Source organism: Engraulis encrasicolus, chromosome 22 (assembly GCF_034702125.1).
Source record: "Engraulis encrasicolus isolate BLACKSEA-1 chromosome 22, IST_EnEncr_1.0, whole genome shotgun sequence".
Lineage (NCBI taxonomy): Eukaryota > Metazoa > Chordata > Actinopteri > Clupeiformes > Engraulidae > Engraulis > Engraulis encrasicolus.
The window spans coordinates 20234017-20253461 of NC_085878.1; the positions used below are offsets into that span (position 1 = coordinate 20234017).

Genomic DNA, 19445 nt, shown 5'->3' on the forward strand with positions numbered 1-19445 from the left:
AGATGGCATATTGTTCAATGTATGAGGTGCCCAGAATGAAAAAAATCGAAAGGGAGTTACAGGACCTATTTCAATGCACTTAAGTGGTGACAGGAATGCTCACAATTGTATTACAGTAGGCTATATTACTTCAAATAAACTTATTATTAGTGTGTGGTGCTATAGATTATGCTTGAATGAAGAATCAGATTAGGGTGAAAATATATTTATCACTAGTGTATATATATATATATATATATATATATATATATATATATATATATATACAGTATATATATCATTTCTTGCACATCTGTAGGTATTGTTAAGATGGAAAATGCAGTGACTCCACCTACTTCCAATGCCTTGCAACTAGCTCATCAGAATATTGCATCACTCTTTTGGGGTAGATATGATTGAGGAAGGGGAAATAGAGTGGATGTTATTCAATTTGTTCAGAGATCTTTTATCTTCCACGAAGTGAAGCTCTCCAGTTCTTCTCCCATGAAAGAGCCAGCTATATATATATATATATATATATTTATATATTTCTTGCATCTGTAGGCAATTGTAAAGCTGGAAAAGATGAGATTGTGCTGAATCTAACATTACCTAATATATATTCTCAACATTGATGATGGTACACCATTCAATACATAATGTGTCCAAAAAAGAAAGAAAATGAACCAGTCCATTCCATAGATATAAAAGTTCAAAGGCTGGTTCATTAATTAACCGTAGTGGTGCTCTGAAGCCTAGTATATATTTAAGTATAATATTATTAACCAATACAACACAGTGAGGGAACTATATGGTATAAGGATATTTGTTCTTAAAACTTCCTTACAATAATATAGCGTACCAGATACACTGCACCAACATACCACTGATGCATACAGGTATCGTAATGGCATTGATAAACCTAAATCAATAAAATCGATCAATCAATCAAAGTACATCATGATACAAAATTGCCATTCAATGTCCTAACGATTAGAGAAAGAGAAAAGAGAAGAAAGAATGCATTGTGTACTGTGCTGTATCACTTAAGGCAGATGAGAATAAACCTTTTCACATTTCTTTTTAAAATAAGATACTATCGGGGCAGTTCTAATTTGGACAGGAAGCTGGTTCCAGCATTTTGCATAATGACTAAATGCCATCTCACCCTGTCTAGATCTGGTATAGGGAATTTGAGTTCATTACATTTCCCTGACTCTTTTATCCAAAGGCTACATTCAGTGTGTGTGTAAAATACAGAGTGCAGGCTTATACTGTATATAGGGTTATAAGAGTTGAGCATGAAGATAAATACTCCTAGAAGATATGTGTATGATATGTGTGATATGTGTGTTTTCAGCTTCTTAAAAGTTGAGGGGGATGACCAAACTCTTGTATCAGCTGGTAACTTGTCAGACCATTGGGATTACCTTGTCAGAGGCCAAGGCCAGACTGTTGGTGTTACAGTATTGCGAAGCAACATTAGTGCAGCCTATTAGTTTCAGTGCAGCCTCAGATAAAATGAAACAGTTCCTTCCAGGAGAGAATTGCACTCAAGGTACAGAACCTGAGTGGCATATTGGGTCAGGTACAGTCTGATTTTCTGTATATTGAACAGTGCAAAAGAGCATCAGTAATTTAAGTGGTGTTTTCAGAAATGATGGGCAGTCATAAATAATAACACCCAGGTTTATGTAGCGTTTTCTGGGGTAACAGTGGTTGACCTCATGTCTTGCTTGATATAATGGCAGATGATGGTGGTGTTGCTTCATCCATGTGGCCAGGTCTGAGAGACAGGCAGATAGACACATAGACATGGCAAAAAGGCGGAACCAAGACAATGCATTAGAGCATTATAACACCGTAATTTTCCCAGCTATTTATTGTAATTCAAGTTGTAGACATTGAATGAATAGCTTGAAATGGTACAAAGGTAATTAGACATCTAGAGGTGAAAGAGATGTTCTGAAACGTTTGTAGTGTACACGCAGAAACTATGGAGTTATCTCGCTGGACAGACAGGTGTTTATCATCAACATAGCAGGGAGCAGGGTGAGTGGAGAACATTGCCCAGTGAGATGAGATAAAGATGGCAAAGACAGGGGGGCCTAGCACAGAACCTTGGTACCCCTGAGAGGATTTGAGTTGAGGGGTCTTGACCATGGCACATTAAAGGAATGCCCAGTGTGGTCTACCTCCGATGCCTTGTTCCCAATTAATTGTATTAAGCCTACATTTAGCAAATGGACCAGGATAGATAACGTCATTACTCTTCTGACATGCACTTTGGTTGGCCCTTTCTTCCAGGTCCAGCCAAACAATTTGCTTAGCTGTAGAATATGATGTGGTTGCTGGATTGAAGTCTAGTGTATTTGACACACTGTTATTTCCCTTAGTTTAACAAACCCTAGCCTTACCTTTCCGCCTATTTGCCAAAAATGATTTGCCAAAATGATATTGTAAAAATAAAACGACCTGCTACCGAATGAAGAAAAGTGTGAGATATCATAGTTCTTTACTTGGTCAATCCAGCCATATAGTCATCAGATGACATGGATAAGTTAAGTGAAATGTCACCAGTAGGCCACAGGTATGGTGCTTTATGACTTCACTAACATTTAATGGCAGAAAGTGGGTTAATCAATTTAAAATAAAAGCTATGAAACAAATAATTCACTGAATTCAATTCACTAACATGTGACATGATGGTATTAAGAGTGTAGTGGAAAGCGTGCACATCCAGCAGAAAAGCATCAGCAGGTGCCAAATCAAAAAACTTCTTTAGATCTATGATCGAAACGTTGCTCCAAATAAATGAAGTCTTTTGCAAGCAGTGTGCAGATCCTTTCCCGCTCCTACATGATGGTATTAAGCCACACCTGAGTGATGTCAGGTAATGCCTGAGTGAACCTAATGAAGAAGCTGTGCATGGATCTATGAACTTTTGAATTCACTGAATATGTTTGCTATTCCTCTCCCTGTTTATTTCAGTAGGCTCATGAAATAAAAGGCCTTTGCTTCCTGCTGTCAGGCTTTGGTAATACACATACCATTTGTATGTAAACATAAATCATTGCTCCTTCCAGGAGCAGTCTTTATTTATCACACTACCACCACCCAGCACCTCCTCCCTCCCTCCTCTCTATAATCACAGCAGACCTGGTTAAAGCCCATTAACTGGATAGGACATCACCAAAACTGCTAAAGACCTGTGATGCTGAAGTGGCTGAGCTGCTGGAATATTTATTCAGCCGAGTGTACATCTTAGTAAAGCACCAACTCTGAACACATTATGCCTTATCCTGGTCCCCAAAAAGCCACATCCAAAAGAGATAAACGACTTAAACCGAGAGGCCCTCCCTTCACACAGCATGAAGACAGCTGTGGGGCAGCCGTGGCCTAGTGGTTAGAGAGTTGGTCTTTCAATCTGAGGGTTGCAGGTTCAAATCCCACCTGACCTCTCCCTACATCTCCATGGCTGAAGTGACCTTGAGCAAGGCACCTAACCCCACATTGCTCCAGGGACTGTAACCAATACCCTGACAAATAATAAATGTAAGTCGCTTTGAATAAAATGAAAGCGTCAGCTAAGTGAAATGTAATGTAATGTAATGAAGACAATGCTGTTACATACACTCAGACTGCAGTAAGTCATGCATTGGATCTAGTACAGTTTTCATACCAGGAGAAGGTTGGAGTGGATGATGCCATCACATACCTATTGCACAGGACATATAGTCATGTTCCTTTACTTTTCCAGCACTTTCTACAACATCCAACCCTCCATTGGGAGAGAGGCTCCTGGGTTTGGATGCCCTCCTTGTGCACTTGATCAGGGACTACCTAACAGAGTGGCCACAGTTTGTCAAACTGAAAGATTGCCTCTTGGACACTGTAGTATGTGGTACTAAAGCAGCCTGGGGAACTGTGCTCCCTCCTCTCCTGTTCACTTTGTACACATCGGACTTAACATATTTTCAACACAGGCACATACCACATGCAGACATTCTTGGATGATAATACAATTGTAGGCTGTATTAAGGCAGGAGGGAATACAGGAGTACAGGGCTTTGCAGTGGTGTAATGCACCTACAACTCAACACTAAGACCAAGCAGATGAAGGTGGACTTTTGGAGGTCTAAGCCCGCTCTGCAACCAATCTCCATTGAGGTTGATGAAGTGGAGATTGTAAGCACATCTAAGTATTTCAGCGTATAACAAGACAACAAACTGGACTGGTCAGCCAAAGATGCATTTTAGAAAAAAATACAGTATTGGCTATACTTGTCTGCTATAAACTCCTTAATATGGGTAACGCTTTATTTTACGGTACAGTATTTACTATGTACTTTCTGGGTAACAACTGGGTAACAGAGGGAAATTACATGGTACCTAGAATGTAAAAAGGGGGTAAATACGATGTAAATACTGTGTAATTACAGAGGAAAAAACTCAAAAGTTACCGTGAAACTACACTGTGTATTTTCTGGGTAACAATTGGGTAACAGAGAGAAATTACCCAATTGTTATCCAGAAAATACACAGTGTAGTTTCTTGGTAAGTTTTGTGTTTTCCCCTGTAATTACATAGTATTTACATCGTAATTACCCCCTTTTTTCCATATTCTAGGTACCATGTAACTTCTCTCTACGGTACAGTATTTACTATGTACTTTCTGGGTAACAACAGGGTAACAGAGAGAAGTTACATGGTACCTAGAATGTAAAAAGGGGGGTAATTACGATGTAAATACTATGTAATTACAGGGGAAACCTCAAAACTTACCATGAAACTACACTGTGTATTTTCTGGGTAATTATTGTTTGATGGCAATTTAAAAAAGGATGAAAGTACTACCTATTTACCTGTTTGTTTTACAGCAACACCACATTTAATTACTAGGTTAATGTGCTGCTCTGGGTGGTCCTTACACAACTCCAAAGTCAGAACTTACAAGGAACAGTATTTCATTGTAGTTACTGTGTTTATCACCATACATACCCATTTATTGCATGGGTAAATGTGGTACTTACCTGACAAAACAATTGCTGATGTCACACATTGCCATGGGCTTTATCTTCATTCTTGTAGCCGTTGAGTCAAAAGTGTTTGGTAAGTACATGGTAGGTTTCTGCACTGTTACCAAGTAACATATATTTATTTACCAGGTAAAAAAGGGGAAACTGTACTGTAAAGTAAAGCGAATGCTCTTACCAAAGTATTACCAATTTCTTACCAAGTAATTAAACTTGTTTCATAAATCATGTAAGTACATGGTAAGTTTCTGCACTGTTACCGAGTTACAGATATTCAGTTACTAGGTAAAGAAGGGGAAACTGTACTGTAAAGTAAAGCGAACGCTCTTACCAAAGTATTACCAATTTCTTACCAAGAAAATAAACTTGCTATGGTAAGTATCTGCACTGTTACCAAGTAACAGATATTCAGTTACCAGGTAAAGAAGGGGAAACTGTACTGTAAAGTAAAGCGAACGCTCTTACCAAAGTATTACCAATTTCTTACCAAGCAATTATACTTATTTCATGTATCATGTAAGTACATGGTAAGTTTCTGCACTGTTACCGAGTTACAGATATTCAGTTACCAGGTAAAGAAGGGGAAACTGTACTGTAAAGTAAAGCGAACGCTCTTACCAAAGTATTACCAATTTCTTACCAAGCAATTATAATTATTTCATGTATCATGTAAGTACATGGTAAGTTTCTGCACCGTTACCGAGTTACAGATATTCAGTTACTAGGTAAAGAAGGGGAAACTGTACTGTAAAGTAAAGCGAACGCTCTTACCAAAGTATTACCAATTTCTTACCAAGAAAATAAACTTGTTATATATCATGTAAGTACATGGTAAGTATCTGCACTGTTACCAAGTAACAGATATTCAGTTACCAGGTAAAGAAAGGGAAACTGTACTGTAAAGTAAAGCGAACGCTCTTACCAAAGTATTACCAATTTCTTACCAAGCAATTAAACTTATTTCATGTATCATGTAAGTACATGGTAAGTTTCTGCACTGTTAACGAGTTACAGATATTCAGTTACCAGGTAAAGAAGGGGAAACTGTACTGTAAAGTAAAGTGAACGCTCTTACCAAAGTATTACCAATTTCTTACCAAGAAAGTAAACGTGTTTCATATATCATGTAAGTACATGGTAGGTTTCTGCACTGTTACCGAGTTACAGATATTCATTTACCAGGTAAAGAAGGGAAAAAAATACATCAAAAGCAAATCAAAGCATTATTGTGGAAATCATTTTTTTTTATTATTGTATATTGTGGCAAACGACTAGCCTGGTGAACCAGCGCCACCCGCTGGACGGCAATTTTTTTTGTCTATGGGTGGGTCTGGCCTCGCATAATGATTCAATGAAGCCAGAATGCCATGAATCTGGCAAACCAATTACAATGCAAAGATGTGTTTTGAATCAAAGCGGGCAGAGTTTTGAGGGAAGGTTGTTCTTATCAACACTCTTCGGATGTATTATGCATCGAGGCCAGACTAAATTAGACATCCACATTTAGTCTGGTTTATCAGGCTAGCAAACGACAGTATTGCAACTATGCTGCTCATTGGAACTGTGCTGCTTATTGCCAAATTTTATTATGTTTAGGTAATAAACTAATATATACTAGTATGAATGTAACCCACTACTAGGTATGTACACGTCGATGATAGGCCAGGTTCAATAGCTAGAGAATAAAGACACTAGGCTCTGGGAGAGTGCAAAAAGATAAGTGCAATTAAAAGACACCACACAAGGATATACTTTTTTTCTTTCTTTAGTTATGAATTGCAAGGTAGAAAATATGTACATATTCCCAAAATAAAAGAAAAGAATTGACCCTTTAAAATAAAATAAAATGAATTGTCCTTCAAAAGTGAGTAATTGTCTATTTTCCAAAAGTTGGGAACAGTCCTTTAAATCAGTCCTTTAAATCCTCAAAGAGAAAAGAGTTCCTTTCAGTTGTTCAAGAAAAAAAAAAAGAAAAAGTAGTTCCTTTATAGTAGTTCCGTTCAGTTCAAGGCCTTAGTTCAGTTTGTAAACCGTTAAAGTAACAACTCAAGTCAGTCAGTCAGTGTTGTTGTGACACAGGCAGGTCACAACCCTACCACATAAGCTTATGCGCCACGTACAATGACACAGGACAGGATCCGACTCAATGGGGTGGGTGGCTCGCCATCAAACGTAGTCATCAATCCACAGCGGAATCCAGGTCCAAAAAACTTCACCTGTGTAACCATACCCTTAGTTAAAGTGGTAGTTCGCTATTTTAGACATTAAGCCTTGTTTGTGTGACTTCTGGGGTGAAGTAGAGATGTTCTCATCACAATTTTGACATTTGGTGCTGAACGGAGCATTTGGGTATTCAAGACTGCAGCCCCCCCACCTTTACATTGACTCCAATGAAGCACTCAAGCAATCGATCATAAAATGGCATTAAACTTTCGTTTGCAGAGACATGAAACTCACCGAGTGGTCAGAGGTGGGCAGCGATACGTTGGCTCGAAAATCACCGCGAAATACGCTTCCAGAGAAGATATATTCATTATTGTCCGTCTTCATTGATTGTATTGGTTTGACTAGTATTACTCCGCGCGACCGGAAATGGGGGTGCGTTTGTTTACGTTACTATCTATGGTTTGTATGCAAGCTGTAGTTTTTGTAGCCAGCCCCACTCGGAGATAGCCGTTCTACCTCGCTCCTTGATGTCTACATTAACAACACACTATCGCTACCTACTGGCTGGATGTCTACTGCTATTCAACGGCGTCTGGGGAAAAATAGGTCCGCCAAATGCTAAACAACAGTTAGAAGGCATATTTCACCGCAATTTTCGGGTCAATTTATTGCTGTCTACCACTGACCACACGGTGAGTTCCATGTCTTCTCAAACAAAAGTTTAATGCCATTTTATAATCGATTGCTTGAGTGCTCTATGGAGTCAATGTAAAGGTGGGGGGGCTGCAGTCTTGGATACCCAAATGCTCCGTTCAGCACCAAATGTCAAAATTGTGATGAGAACATCTCTACTTCACCCCAGAAGTCACACAAACAGGGCTTAATGTCTAAAATAGCGAACTACCACTTTAAGCTACACATGTACACAGGACAATGTTCACATTTCTTATCAAATATCAGTTCAAACAGTTTAAACTTAAAGTAGTTGTAGGCCTACACAGGGGTGGAAAGTAACTAATTACATTTACTCAAGTATTGTACTTGAGTAGCATTTATGAGTACTTTGAACTTTTTAAGTAGTTTTTAAAATTAATACTTTTACTAGTACTTGAGTACATTTTGACCCAAGTTGTTAAGTCAATTACACTGGAACCTGGCCTGAGTACTGAGTAAAAAAATAGACAAAATGCCACGCAAAATAATGCCACAATCTGCCGGAAATGAAAGATGATGCAGGATGGCACACAGCATTTTCACTATTGTACTATCTTGGATCAATGTATTGGATGATGGCTGGTGCCAAGCAAGAGATAGAGGTTATGGAGGACGATATTCAAGAAAAAGAAACATTACATTGTCTAGAAAAGCTAATTAAATGTAACTAAGTACTTTTACTCAAATTGCATTTTTAGGTGAAGTACTTTTTACTTTTACTTGAGTAGATTTTTAGATAGGTAGGCCTACTTTTACTTTTACTCGAGCAGGATTTAGGCAAAGTAGCCTAAAGATAGCCTACTTTTACTTGAGTAGGCCTACAATTTTCGGTACTCTTTCCACCTCTGGTTGTACAACATTAATATCAAACTTCTCAAAGGAAAATATATGCAAACCGCATACACTTCACTTATACTGAAAAGCATTGCATACCATTCAGTTACATAACCATTATCAAATAACAGGAAGAATACTATGAAAAACATCACTCGGTACTGAAACCGCGGGAATTACACACAGATATTGCCGAGCACAGTAATGATCAGGAGGACTTGTTCAGACCTCTCCCCTCGCACTTGCTGGGTGCGTGATCACAAGCATGTGAATTACAGGCCACTCATTCCAAGCTTTAAACTTATACTCAATTCAACCAAAATATACCCTTTTCACACTAACCACAACAAGTATTAACAGAACAAAATACAATTCTGAGGTTTCACCGAAGTATTTCACAGTGATAAGCAATAACACTAAAGTTACATCCGTAGGGAAAATACAGGTGGTTGCCTTACCGAGACGATTCAACAGAAACAATACACGACGAAGCGCAGCTTCTTGCTCTTCAAAACACAAAAGATTTACAGAGCAGGTCGCTCGGTGGTCCAAAATGAAACTTAGAAGTAGGTATCTTTAACTTAGAATTAATTTTCTATCAATATCTAGCTCCAAGGTGGAGCCGAAGAAACGAAGTCTTTCCTTCAGCTTTCGAGCTCTTCTCAGCTCAACTGACTGGAACGGCTCCACGGAAAGCTGAATGCGTGGAAAACGCATGTCAAAATAAAAGTCCCATAACGTAACTGTCACAGTAAAAGTCCTGCTATGTTAATCGTGTTTTTAACGATACCAAACCTTCATTCATGAATTGCCTTATCAGTATTATCACTATTTATTATCCCATTTTACAATTTATGCTATTTAATCAACTAATACGTTTTTAATATGCATTTGTCAACTGGGTTACATGAACATAGTAAGTTTTGCAGCTAAAAATGACTGTTTCTAAATTAAAAATTGAGGATCATGGAGAAAATCCCCCTTTTCATTTTTTCATTGATGAAAATTGCAATGTGTGCTGTCATAATACCTAGAAATTGGAAAGTGATATTCATGAAAATGGAAATGAAGAACGGGCAGCAGGAATTCTGGAATGAAATAATAATAATAATAATAAAATATATGCACCTGTGTGTGTGTGGAACAAGGCAGCCATCCGAGTTGGCAGCAGAAACAGTCCAGGCAATACTTTCTCTAGTCTTGTATTGTAAAAAATGTAGGCCTGGTCTGATGAGTCTTTATATCAGCTGCCAACTCGGATGTTAAAGTGATACTGTCCCATGTTTGGAAATGAGCTCATATTACATTTCCCCTTGAGTTAAGTTATTGGGTTATACCTTTCTCCTGTACTTCCTGCCGTTCTCTGACTACATCAGTGCAAATGTTACCTCCATGCTAGCAATTAACACAGAGTCCTATGAGAACAGTTTCCCCTTCTTTACCTGGTAACTGAATATCTGTAATTTGGTAACAGTGCTGATACTTACCATGTACTTAGGCCTATATGATATGAAACAAGTTTAATTGTGTGGTAAGAAATTGGTAATACTTTGGTAAGAGTGTTCGCTTTACTTTACAGTACAGATTCCCCTTCTTTACCTGGTAACTGAATATCTGTAACTTGGTAACAGTGCAGAAACGTACCATGTAGGCCTACTTACATGATACATGAAATAAGTTTAATTGCTTGGTAAGAAATTGGTAAGAGCGTTCGCTTTACTTTACAGTACAGTTTCCCCTTCTTTACCTGGTAACTGAATATCTGTTACTTGGTAACAGGGCAGATACTTACCATGTACTTACATGATATATAACAAGTTTATTTTCTTGGTAAGAAATTGGTAATACTTTGGTAAGAGCGTTCGCTTTACTTTACAGTACAGTTTCCCCTTTTTTACCTAGTAACTGAATATCTGTTACTTGGTAACAGTGCAGATACTTACCATAGCAAGTTTATTTTCTTGGTAAGAAATTGGTAATACTTAAGAGCATTCGCTTTACTTTACAGTACAGTTTCCCCTTCTTTACCTGGTAGCTGAATATTTGTAACTCGGTTACAGTGCAGAAACTTGTAGAAATAAGAAGAATGTCCGCACACTGCTCCCGTGTTGCTTTTTTATTTTTCTCAAGTGAGCGCTTTCGAGCTTTCGCTCTTCATCAGACTTGAATTGAGGTAGACACATGTCATATTTAAAGGAAAAGTGAATCACATGTTACATCAAACAGGTTCCGATTGGATGGTAGGCCTACACCAGATTCCAAGTGCTTCCCAAAGTGTACAAAAATATTTACACGTACATTATACAAGAGGCATTATCAAATGTCCAAACATATTTACAAAATATATACAGAATATTTATATACACCTACAAGCATAAACTTTTAAGTTTAAAAAAAACAAAACATCATTGTATGCTCATGAAGTCTAGGGTGTACAGAGAGATCCATCCAGAGTACTTGAGAACACATCAGGCCATATGGCCATCATAAATTCAAGTACACATGAGGTGTCTAACCAATCACAAGGTTGATATTATCATCAAGGAGACTACAGTACATAATTGTGTTAAAATATTCATCATAGTTAATAGGTCTACACATTTTCAAAGGACAAACAGAAGAACCAAAAAACATTTAGAGTATTCAGTAGTGTGTGTTATTTAGTTTAGTATTTCGTCCACACAACCGGCAATCACAGAGTCATTAGGTCTGTTACAGGAATGGTTTTATGTTGAAGTCCTCATTCATGCCCCTTGGTGCCATAGTATCCAGGGTGTAAATCCAGTACAGTTCCCGTTTGAGAAGTAAGTTGTCAATATTTCCTCCCCTCCTAGGCATTTTTACCAACTCGATCCCCATGTATTTTAGAGCAGACACATTATGTCGGGCCTCTTTGAAGTGGACTGCCACTGAACTTTTTATGTCCATGTTGCGTATGGCACATCTGTGCTCAGCTATCCTTGTCTTAAGTGCCCTTGTGGTCTTGCCCACATAGGCCAAGCCACATGGGCATTTGAGCATGTAAATCACATTTTTTGTAAGACAGGATATAACTCCCTTGATGTAAAATTTCTTTCCTGTATGAGGGTGGTTAAAGGAGTGTGTTTTACTGGTGAAGTTGCATTGTTGGCAGTTTCCACACTTGTAGTTGCCTGCTTGAATGTTACTTAAAAAGTGTGTGGGGGGAGGAGGCGGGGGTAAATCTGCCCTCACAAGCATGTTCCGGAGGTTTGGTTGTCTCTTGTAGACCACACGCGGTGGTTTGGGGAAAACCTTTTTTAGGTTCGGGTCAGAGTCAATGATGTGCCAATGTCTTTTCACACTCTGTTCAATTTCTCTGGCAATTGGGGAATACTGTACACAACATGATATTCTGGATTCTGTTTCATTATTTTTTGTTCTCCTAGTCAGGCATTGCTCTTGGGACATGTTGTTAAACCGGTCAGCAGCCTCTTCAATCCATTGATCTTGGTAGCCCCTTGCTTTAAACCTGTGTTTCAGAATGGTTGCTTGAGATTGATAGTCATCCTGTGAGCTACAAATTCTCCTGATTCTACTAAACTGTGATATGGGAAGGTTTTTCTTTAGAGATGTTGGGTGATATGATTCCGCATGGAGCAGAGAGTTTCTATCTGTGCTCTTGCGATATAAGTTTGTTTTTAGCTCATTTCCTTCCCTCATTACTAGAATGTCCAAAAAGTTCATTTTTGTTTTATCCACAGACATAGTAAATTTCAGGTGTTGATTATTCTCACCCATATATGTATGGAATTCTTGTAGCTGGTTCTCATCACCATCCCATATGAAGAAGATGTCGTCCAGGTAGCGTTTCCAGTAAGATATGTTCTGTACAAAAGGGTTTCTTTGTGTATTGAAGATCACATCGGATTCGAAGAGTCCCACATAGAGTGATGCAAAGCTGGGTGACATTTTCGATCCCATTGCCACCCCTGAGATCTGAAGATGGAAGTCAGAACCAAATAGGAAATAATTATATGACAGGACACATTCAGTCAAATCCAAGAGACATTCGGTTGTAGGAGTATTACTGGGTCTTTTTTCTAAAAAAGATTTTATCGCTTGTAGACCACCATCAAAAGGGACATTGGTGTATAACGACTCAATGTCCATTGTGACAAGGAGTTGTGGAGAGTCTTTCAGTTGTACAGACTGGATCATTTTAATAAAGTCCATTGAGTCTTTCACATAAGAGGGGAGAGAAATGACCAGTGATTGTAAAGTGTGGTCCACAAAAGCTGATATTTTCTCCGTCAGGGAGCCAATTGCCGCCACTATTGGTCGTCCCGGTGGTGTATCTATGAATTGTTTGTGAATTTTAGGCAGGGTGTAGAAAACTGGAGTGATGGGATAATCCACCTTCATATATGCATATTCATTTTTGGTTATATGTCCCATTTCCATTAGCTGGTTTAATTTCTCGTGTACAAGGTTCTTGAATTTCAGGGTGGGATTAGAGTCCAACTTTCTGTAAAATTTAGTATTTTTCAACTGGGTTTGTATTTCTCTCTCATATGACTCTCGTTTTAAAAGGATCACCGCTCCACCTTTGTCCGCATTCTGAATAATTAATTCTCCATCTTTTTGTAAAGTGCTCAATTCTTGTCTTTGCTTCAGGGTCAGATTGTTCCAAACTTTGTATTCCCTTTTCTTTCGCATAGCTGTTGTTACTTCCTGCTCGACTAGTCTGCAATATGTATCCAGGGAAGGATTTCTGTGTTTGGGAGGTATGAAGTGAGATTTACCTCTGAATCGAGATCTTGCGTCAGTTGGGGTCTGTTCCAGAGGCGCTTGTGTGTCCGTTTCGAGGGAGGGGCGTGGTGTCGCAGTCATCATCTCTGTTGTCCCTCTTGGCTGAGGAGGAATGTCATATCCATTAGTTACGTCTGCAGTTGGCCTGTTGTCCCTCGTTGAGAACCCAGGTCTATCACTGAAGAACTCTTTTAGTCTTAGATTACGAAAAAATCGTTGCATATCAATGTGTGTGTTGAAATCATTACATTGAGTTGTTGGGACAAACGATAAGCCTTTTGAGAGGGCTGCGTAGCAAGTGTCGGAGATTGTCTTACCAGACAGATTGATGACATTTAGCTCCTGTTCAGTCTCCGAGTGAGTGGATCCCTTTGGTAGTTTTGGTAGCCGTTTGCCCCGGCGGCACCTCTTCCCCTTCCTCTGGTCTGTGATTTTGGTGGTCTTCCTCGTGTGTGCTGATCTTGGGCTAAAAAAGCCGTTGAGTGGGCATGCTCTGTGTTTGTGCTGGAGTCTGAGTCGCGGGATGAGAAGGAGTGCCATTGTTTGGTGCGCCTTCCTCTCTGTCTGGCTTGGTTCTCCCCTGTTTTCGGCAGTCGCCACCTGTACACAGTGCCACCTTCATAGTCCGCCCGGACTTGTTCAAACTTTTGTCTCTTAAATGATTTCAGTTCTTCCTCTAATGTTTTCTTGTGTTTGTCACAGTCCTCCATCAGTTTTTCGAACCGTTCTTTATCCTGTATTTTTTCCGATATCTCTTTTTTTGCATCAGCGACTTGGTCGCGCACAGAATTCAGGTCTGTAGAGAGTTCACTAATTGTTAGGGCCATTAGATCAAGTGAACATTTGTTTAGAATTTCACACCATCTATCGCAAAACTCTTTGTTTTCCAATCCCAAGAATGGCTTTTTTGTTATTCTTAGCCCTCGAGGAATCATTTTGGCCCTGAGATGATCACTCAGTGAGACAGCGTGTAAATAAAGACGGTTTTCTGTGTCCAACAATTTACCCAATTTTCGGGTCAATGCGATGGAATCCAGATCTGGAGGAGTAATTGCGTCCGTGAATAAAGAGTCTTTGAGCGCGATCCTCAAGTAGTCCGCTTCAGTGAATTCAAACGTTTTTGAAAGCTCCGACATACTTGTAAAGTTCATGGAGTCTGTAGTCACCGTTCCTTGTGGCAGTAGGGCATGGAGTGCAGCATCCGAGGTTCCAAAGTAGGTCAGTCAGTAGGTTAGTGGTGCGCACATCCAAGACGCAGGTGCATGACAAAAGGCCAAAGTATTGTAGAAATAAGAAGAATGTCCGCACACTGCTCCCGTGTTGCTTTTTTATTTTTCTCAAGTGAGCGCTTTCGAGCTTTCGCTCTTCATCAGACTTGAATTGAGGTAGACACATGTCATATTTAAAGGAAAAGTGAATCACATGTTACATCAAACAGGTTCCGATTGGATGGTAGGCCTACACCAGATTCCAAGTGCTTCCCAAAGTGTACAAAAATATTTACACGTACATTATACAAGAGGCATTATCAAATGTCCAAACATATTTACAAAATATATACAGAATATTTATATACACCTACAAGCATAAACTTTTAAGTTTAAAAAAAACAAAACATCATTGTATGCTCATGAAGTCTAGGGTGTACAGAGAGATCCATCCAGAGTACTTGAGAACACATCAGGCCATATGGCCATCATAAATTCAAGTACACATGAGGTGTCTAACCAATCACAAGGTTGATATTATCATCAAGGAGACTACAGTACATAATTGTGTTAAAATATTCATCATAGTTAATAGGTCTACACATTTTCAAAGGACAAACAGAAGAACCAAAAAACATTTAGAGTATTCAGTAGTGTGTGTTATTTAGTTTAGTTTTTCGTCCACACAACCGGCAATCACAGAGTCATTAGGCCTGTTACAGGAATGGTTTAATGCTGAAGTCCTCATTCATGCCCCTTGGCATAAAGACTCTTTATTCACGGACGCAATTACTCCTCCAGATCTGGATTCCATCGCATTGACCCGAAAATTGGGTAAATTGTTGGACACAGAAAACCGTCTTTATTTACACGCTGTCTCACTGAGTGATCATCTCAGGGCCAAAATGATTCCTCGAGGGCTAAGAATAACAAAAAAGCCATTCTTGGGATTGGAAAACAAAGAGTTTTGCGATAGATGGTGTGAAATTCTAAACAAATGTTCACTTGATCTAATGGCCCTAACAATTAGTGAACTCTCTACAGACCTGAATTCTGTGCGCGACCAAGTCGCTGATGCAAAAAAAGAGATATCGGAAAAAATACAGGATAAAGAACGGTTCGAAAAACTGATGGAGGACTGTGACAAACACAAGAAAACATTAGAGGAAGAACTGAAATCATTTAAGAGACAAAAGTTTGAACAAGTCCGGGCGGACTATGAAGGTGGCACTGTGTACAGGTGGCGACTGCCGAAAACAGGGGAGAACCAAGCCAGACAGAGAGGAAGGCGCACCAAACAATGGCACTCCTTCTCATCCCGCGACTCAGACTCCAGCACAAACACAGAGCATGCCCACTCAACGGCTTTTTTAGCCCAAGATCAGCACACACGAGGAAGACCACCAAAATCACAGACCAGAGGAAGGGGAAGAGGTGCCGCCGGGGCAAACGGCTACCAAAACTACCAAAGGGATCCACTCACTCGGAGACTGAACAGGAGCTAAATGTCATCAATCTGTCTGGTAAGACAATCTCCGACACTTGCTACGCAGCCCTCTCAAAAGGCTTATCGTTTGTCCCAACAACTCAATGTAATGATTTCAACACACACATTGATATGCAACGATTTTTTCGTAATCTAAGACTAAAAGAGTTCTTCAGTGATAGACCTGGGTTCTCAACGAGGGACAACAGGCCAACTGCAGACGTAACTAATGGATATGACATTCCTCCTCAGCCAAGAGGGACAACAGAGATGATGACTGCGACACCACGCCCCTCCCTCGAAACGGACACACAAGCGCCTCTGGAACAGACCCCAACTGACGCAAGATCTCGATTCAGAGGTAAATCTCACTTCATACCTCCCAAACACAGAAATCCTTCCCTGGATACATATTGCAGACTAGTCGAGCAGGAAGTAACAACAGCTATGCGAAAGAAAAGGGAATACAAAGTTTGGAACAATCTGACCCTGAAGCAAAGACAAGAATTGAGCACTTTACAAAAAGATGGAGAATTAATTATTCAGAATGCGGACAAAGGTGGAGCGGTGATCCTTTTAAAACGAGAGTCATATGAGAGAGAAATACAAACCCAGTTGAAAAATACTAAATTTTACAGAAAGTTGGACTCTAATCCCACCCTGAAATTCAAGAACCTTGTACACGAGAAATTAAACCAGCTAATGGAAATGGGACATATAACCAAAAATGAATATGCATATATGAAGGTGGATTATCCCATCACTCCAGTTTTCTACACCCTGCCTAAAATTCACAAACAATTCATAGATACACCACCGGGACGACCAATAGTGGCGGCAATTGGCTCCCTGACGGAGAAAATATCAGCTTTTGTGGACCACACTTTACAATCACTGGTCATTTCTCTCCCCTCTTATGTGAAAGACTCAATGGACTTTATTAAAATGATCCAGTCTGTACAACTGAAAGACTCTCCACAACTCCTTGTCACAATGGACATTGAGTCGTTATACACCAATGTCCCTTTTGATGGTGGTCTACAAGCGATAAAATCTTTTTTAGAAAAAAGACCCAGTAATACTCCTACAACCGAATGTCTCTTGGATTTGACTGAATGTGTCCTGTCATATAATTATTTCCTATTTGGTTCTGACTTCCATCTTCAGATCTCAGGGGTGGCAATGGGATCGAAAATGTCACCCAGCTTTGCATCACTCTATGTGGGACTCTTCGAATCCGATGTGATCTTCAATACACAAAGAAACCCTTTTGTACAGAACATATCTTACTGGAAACGCTACCTGGACGACATCTTCTTCATATGGGATGGTGATGAGAACCAGCTACAAGAATTCCATACATATATGGGTGAGAATAATCAACACCTGAAATTTACTATGTCTGTGGATAAAACAAAAATGAACTTTTTGGACATTCTAGTAATGAGGGAAGGAAATGAGCTAAAAACAAACTTATATCGCAAGAGCACAGATAGAAACTCTCTGCTCCATGCGGAATCATATCACCCAACATCTCTAAAGAAAAACCTTCCCATATCACAGTTTAGTAGAATCAGGAGAATTTGTAGCTCACAGGATGACTATCAATCTCAAGCAACCATTCTGAAACACAGGTTTAAAGCAAGGGGCTACCAAGATCAATGGATTGAAGAGGCTGCTGACCGGTTTAACAACATGTCCCAAGAGCAATGCCTGACTAGGAGAACAAAAAATAATGAAACAGAATCCAGAATATCATGTTGTGTACAGTATTCCCCAATTGCCAGAGAAATTGAACAGAGTGTGAAAAGACATTGGCACATCATTGACTCTGACCCGAACCTAAAAAAGGTTTTCCCCAAACCACCGCGTGTGGTCTACAAGAGACAACCAAACCTCCGGAACATGCTTGTGAGGGCAGATTTACCCCCGCCTCCTCCCCCCACACACTTTTTAAGTAACATTCAAGCAGGCAACTACAAGTGTGGAAACTGCCAACAATGCAACTTCACCAGTAAAACACACTCCTTTAACCACCCTCATACAGGAAAGAAATTTTACATCAAGGGAGTTATATCCTGTCTTACAAAAAATGTGATTTACATGCTCAAATGCCCATGTGGCTTGGCCTATGTGGGCAAGACCACAAGGGCACTTAAGACAAGGATAGCTGAGCACAGATGTGCCATACGCAACATGGACATAAAAAGTTCAGTGGCAGTCCACTTCAAAGAGGCCCGACATAATGTGTCTGCTCTAAAATACATGGGGATCGAGTTGGTAAAAATGCCTAGGAGGGGAGGAAATATTGACAACTTACTTCTCAAACGGGAACTGTACTGGATTTACACCCTGGATACTATGGCACCAAGGGGCATGAATGAGGACTTCAGCATTAAACCATTCCTGTAACAGGCCTAATGACTCTGTGATTGCCGGTTGTGTGGACGAAAAACTAAACTAAATAACACACACTACTGAATACTCTAAATGTTTTTGGTTCTTCTGTTTGTCCTTTGAAAATGTGTAGACCTATTAACTATGATGAATATTTTAACACAATTATGTACTGTAGTCTCCTTGATGATAATATCAACCTTGTGATTGGTTAGACACCTCATGTGTACTTGAATTTATGATGGCCATATGGCCTGATGTGTTCTCAAGTACTCTGGATGGATCTCTCTGTACACCCTAGACTTCATGAGCATACAATGATGTTTTGTTTTTTTTAAACTTAAAAGTTTATGCTTGTAGGTGTATATAAATATTCTGTATATATTTTGTAAATATGTTTGGACATTTGATAATGCCTCTTGTATAATGTACGTGTAAATATTTTTGTACACTTTGGGAAGCACTTGGAATCTGGTGTAGGCCTACCATCCAATCGGAACCTGTTTGATGTAACATGTGATTCACTTTTCCTTTAAATATGACATGTGTCTACCTCAATTCAAGTCTGATGAAGAGCGAAAGCTCGAAAGCGCTCACTTGAGAAAAATAAAAAAGCAACACGGGAGCAGTGTGCGGACATTCTTCTTATTTCTACAATACTTTGGCCTTTTGTCATGCACCTGCGTCTTGGATGTGCGCACCACTAACCTACTGAGTGCAGAAACTTACCATGTACTTACATGATTTATGAAACAAGTTTAATTACTTGGTAAGAAATTGGTAATACTTTGGTAAGAGCATTCGCTTTACTTTACAGTACAGTTTCCCCTTTTTTACCTGGTAAATAAATATATG

General features: G+C 39.4%; 2 protein-coding genes and 1 long non-coding RNA gene across 3 annotated transcripts; 1 reads left to right on the forward strand and 2 right to left on the reverse strand.

Annotated features, from left to right (window-relative positions):
* Nucleotides 1-6764: 6764 nt before the first annotated feature.
* LOC134438257 (uncharacterized) lies at nt 6765-9421 on the reverse strand. The gene is made up of 2 exons (XR_010032544.1): nt 9188-9421; nt 6765-7231 (listed from the first exon to the last, which is right to left on the reverse strand). It is a non-coding gene; the product is annotated as an uncharacterized LOC134438257 (long non-coding RNA).
* Nucleotides 9422-11441: 2020 nt separating this feature from the next.
* On the reverse strand, nt 11442-14535 carry LOC134438623 (uncharacterized). Its single transcript, XM_063188235.1, has 2 exons — nt 13817-14535; nt 11442-13601 (listed from the first exon to the last, which is right to left on the reverse strand). The coding sequence occupies exons 1-2, from the start codon at nt 13832-13834 to the stop codon at nt 11442-11444; spliced, it is 2178 nt and encodes a 725-aa protein (XP_063044305.1). The 5' UTR covers nt 13835-14535.
* Nucleotides 14536-15544: 1009 nt separating this feature from the next.
* LOC134438605 (uncharacterized) lies at nt 15545-18652 on the forward strand. Its single transcript, XM_063188209.1, has 2 exons — nt 15545-16230; nt 16446-18652. The coding sequence occupies exons 1-2, from the start codon at nt 16213-16215 to the stop codon at nt 18603-18605; spliced, it is 2178 nt and encodes a 725-aa protein (XP_063044279.1). The 5' UTR covers nt 15545-16212; the 3' UTR covers nt 18606-18652.
* Nucleotides 18653-19445: the final 793 nt, after the last annotated feature.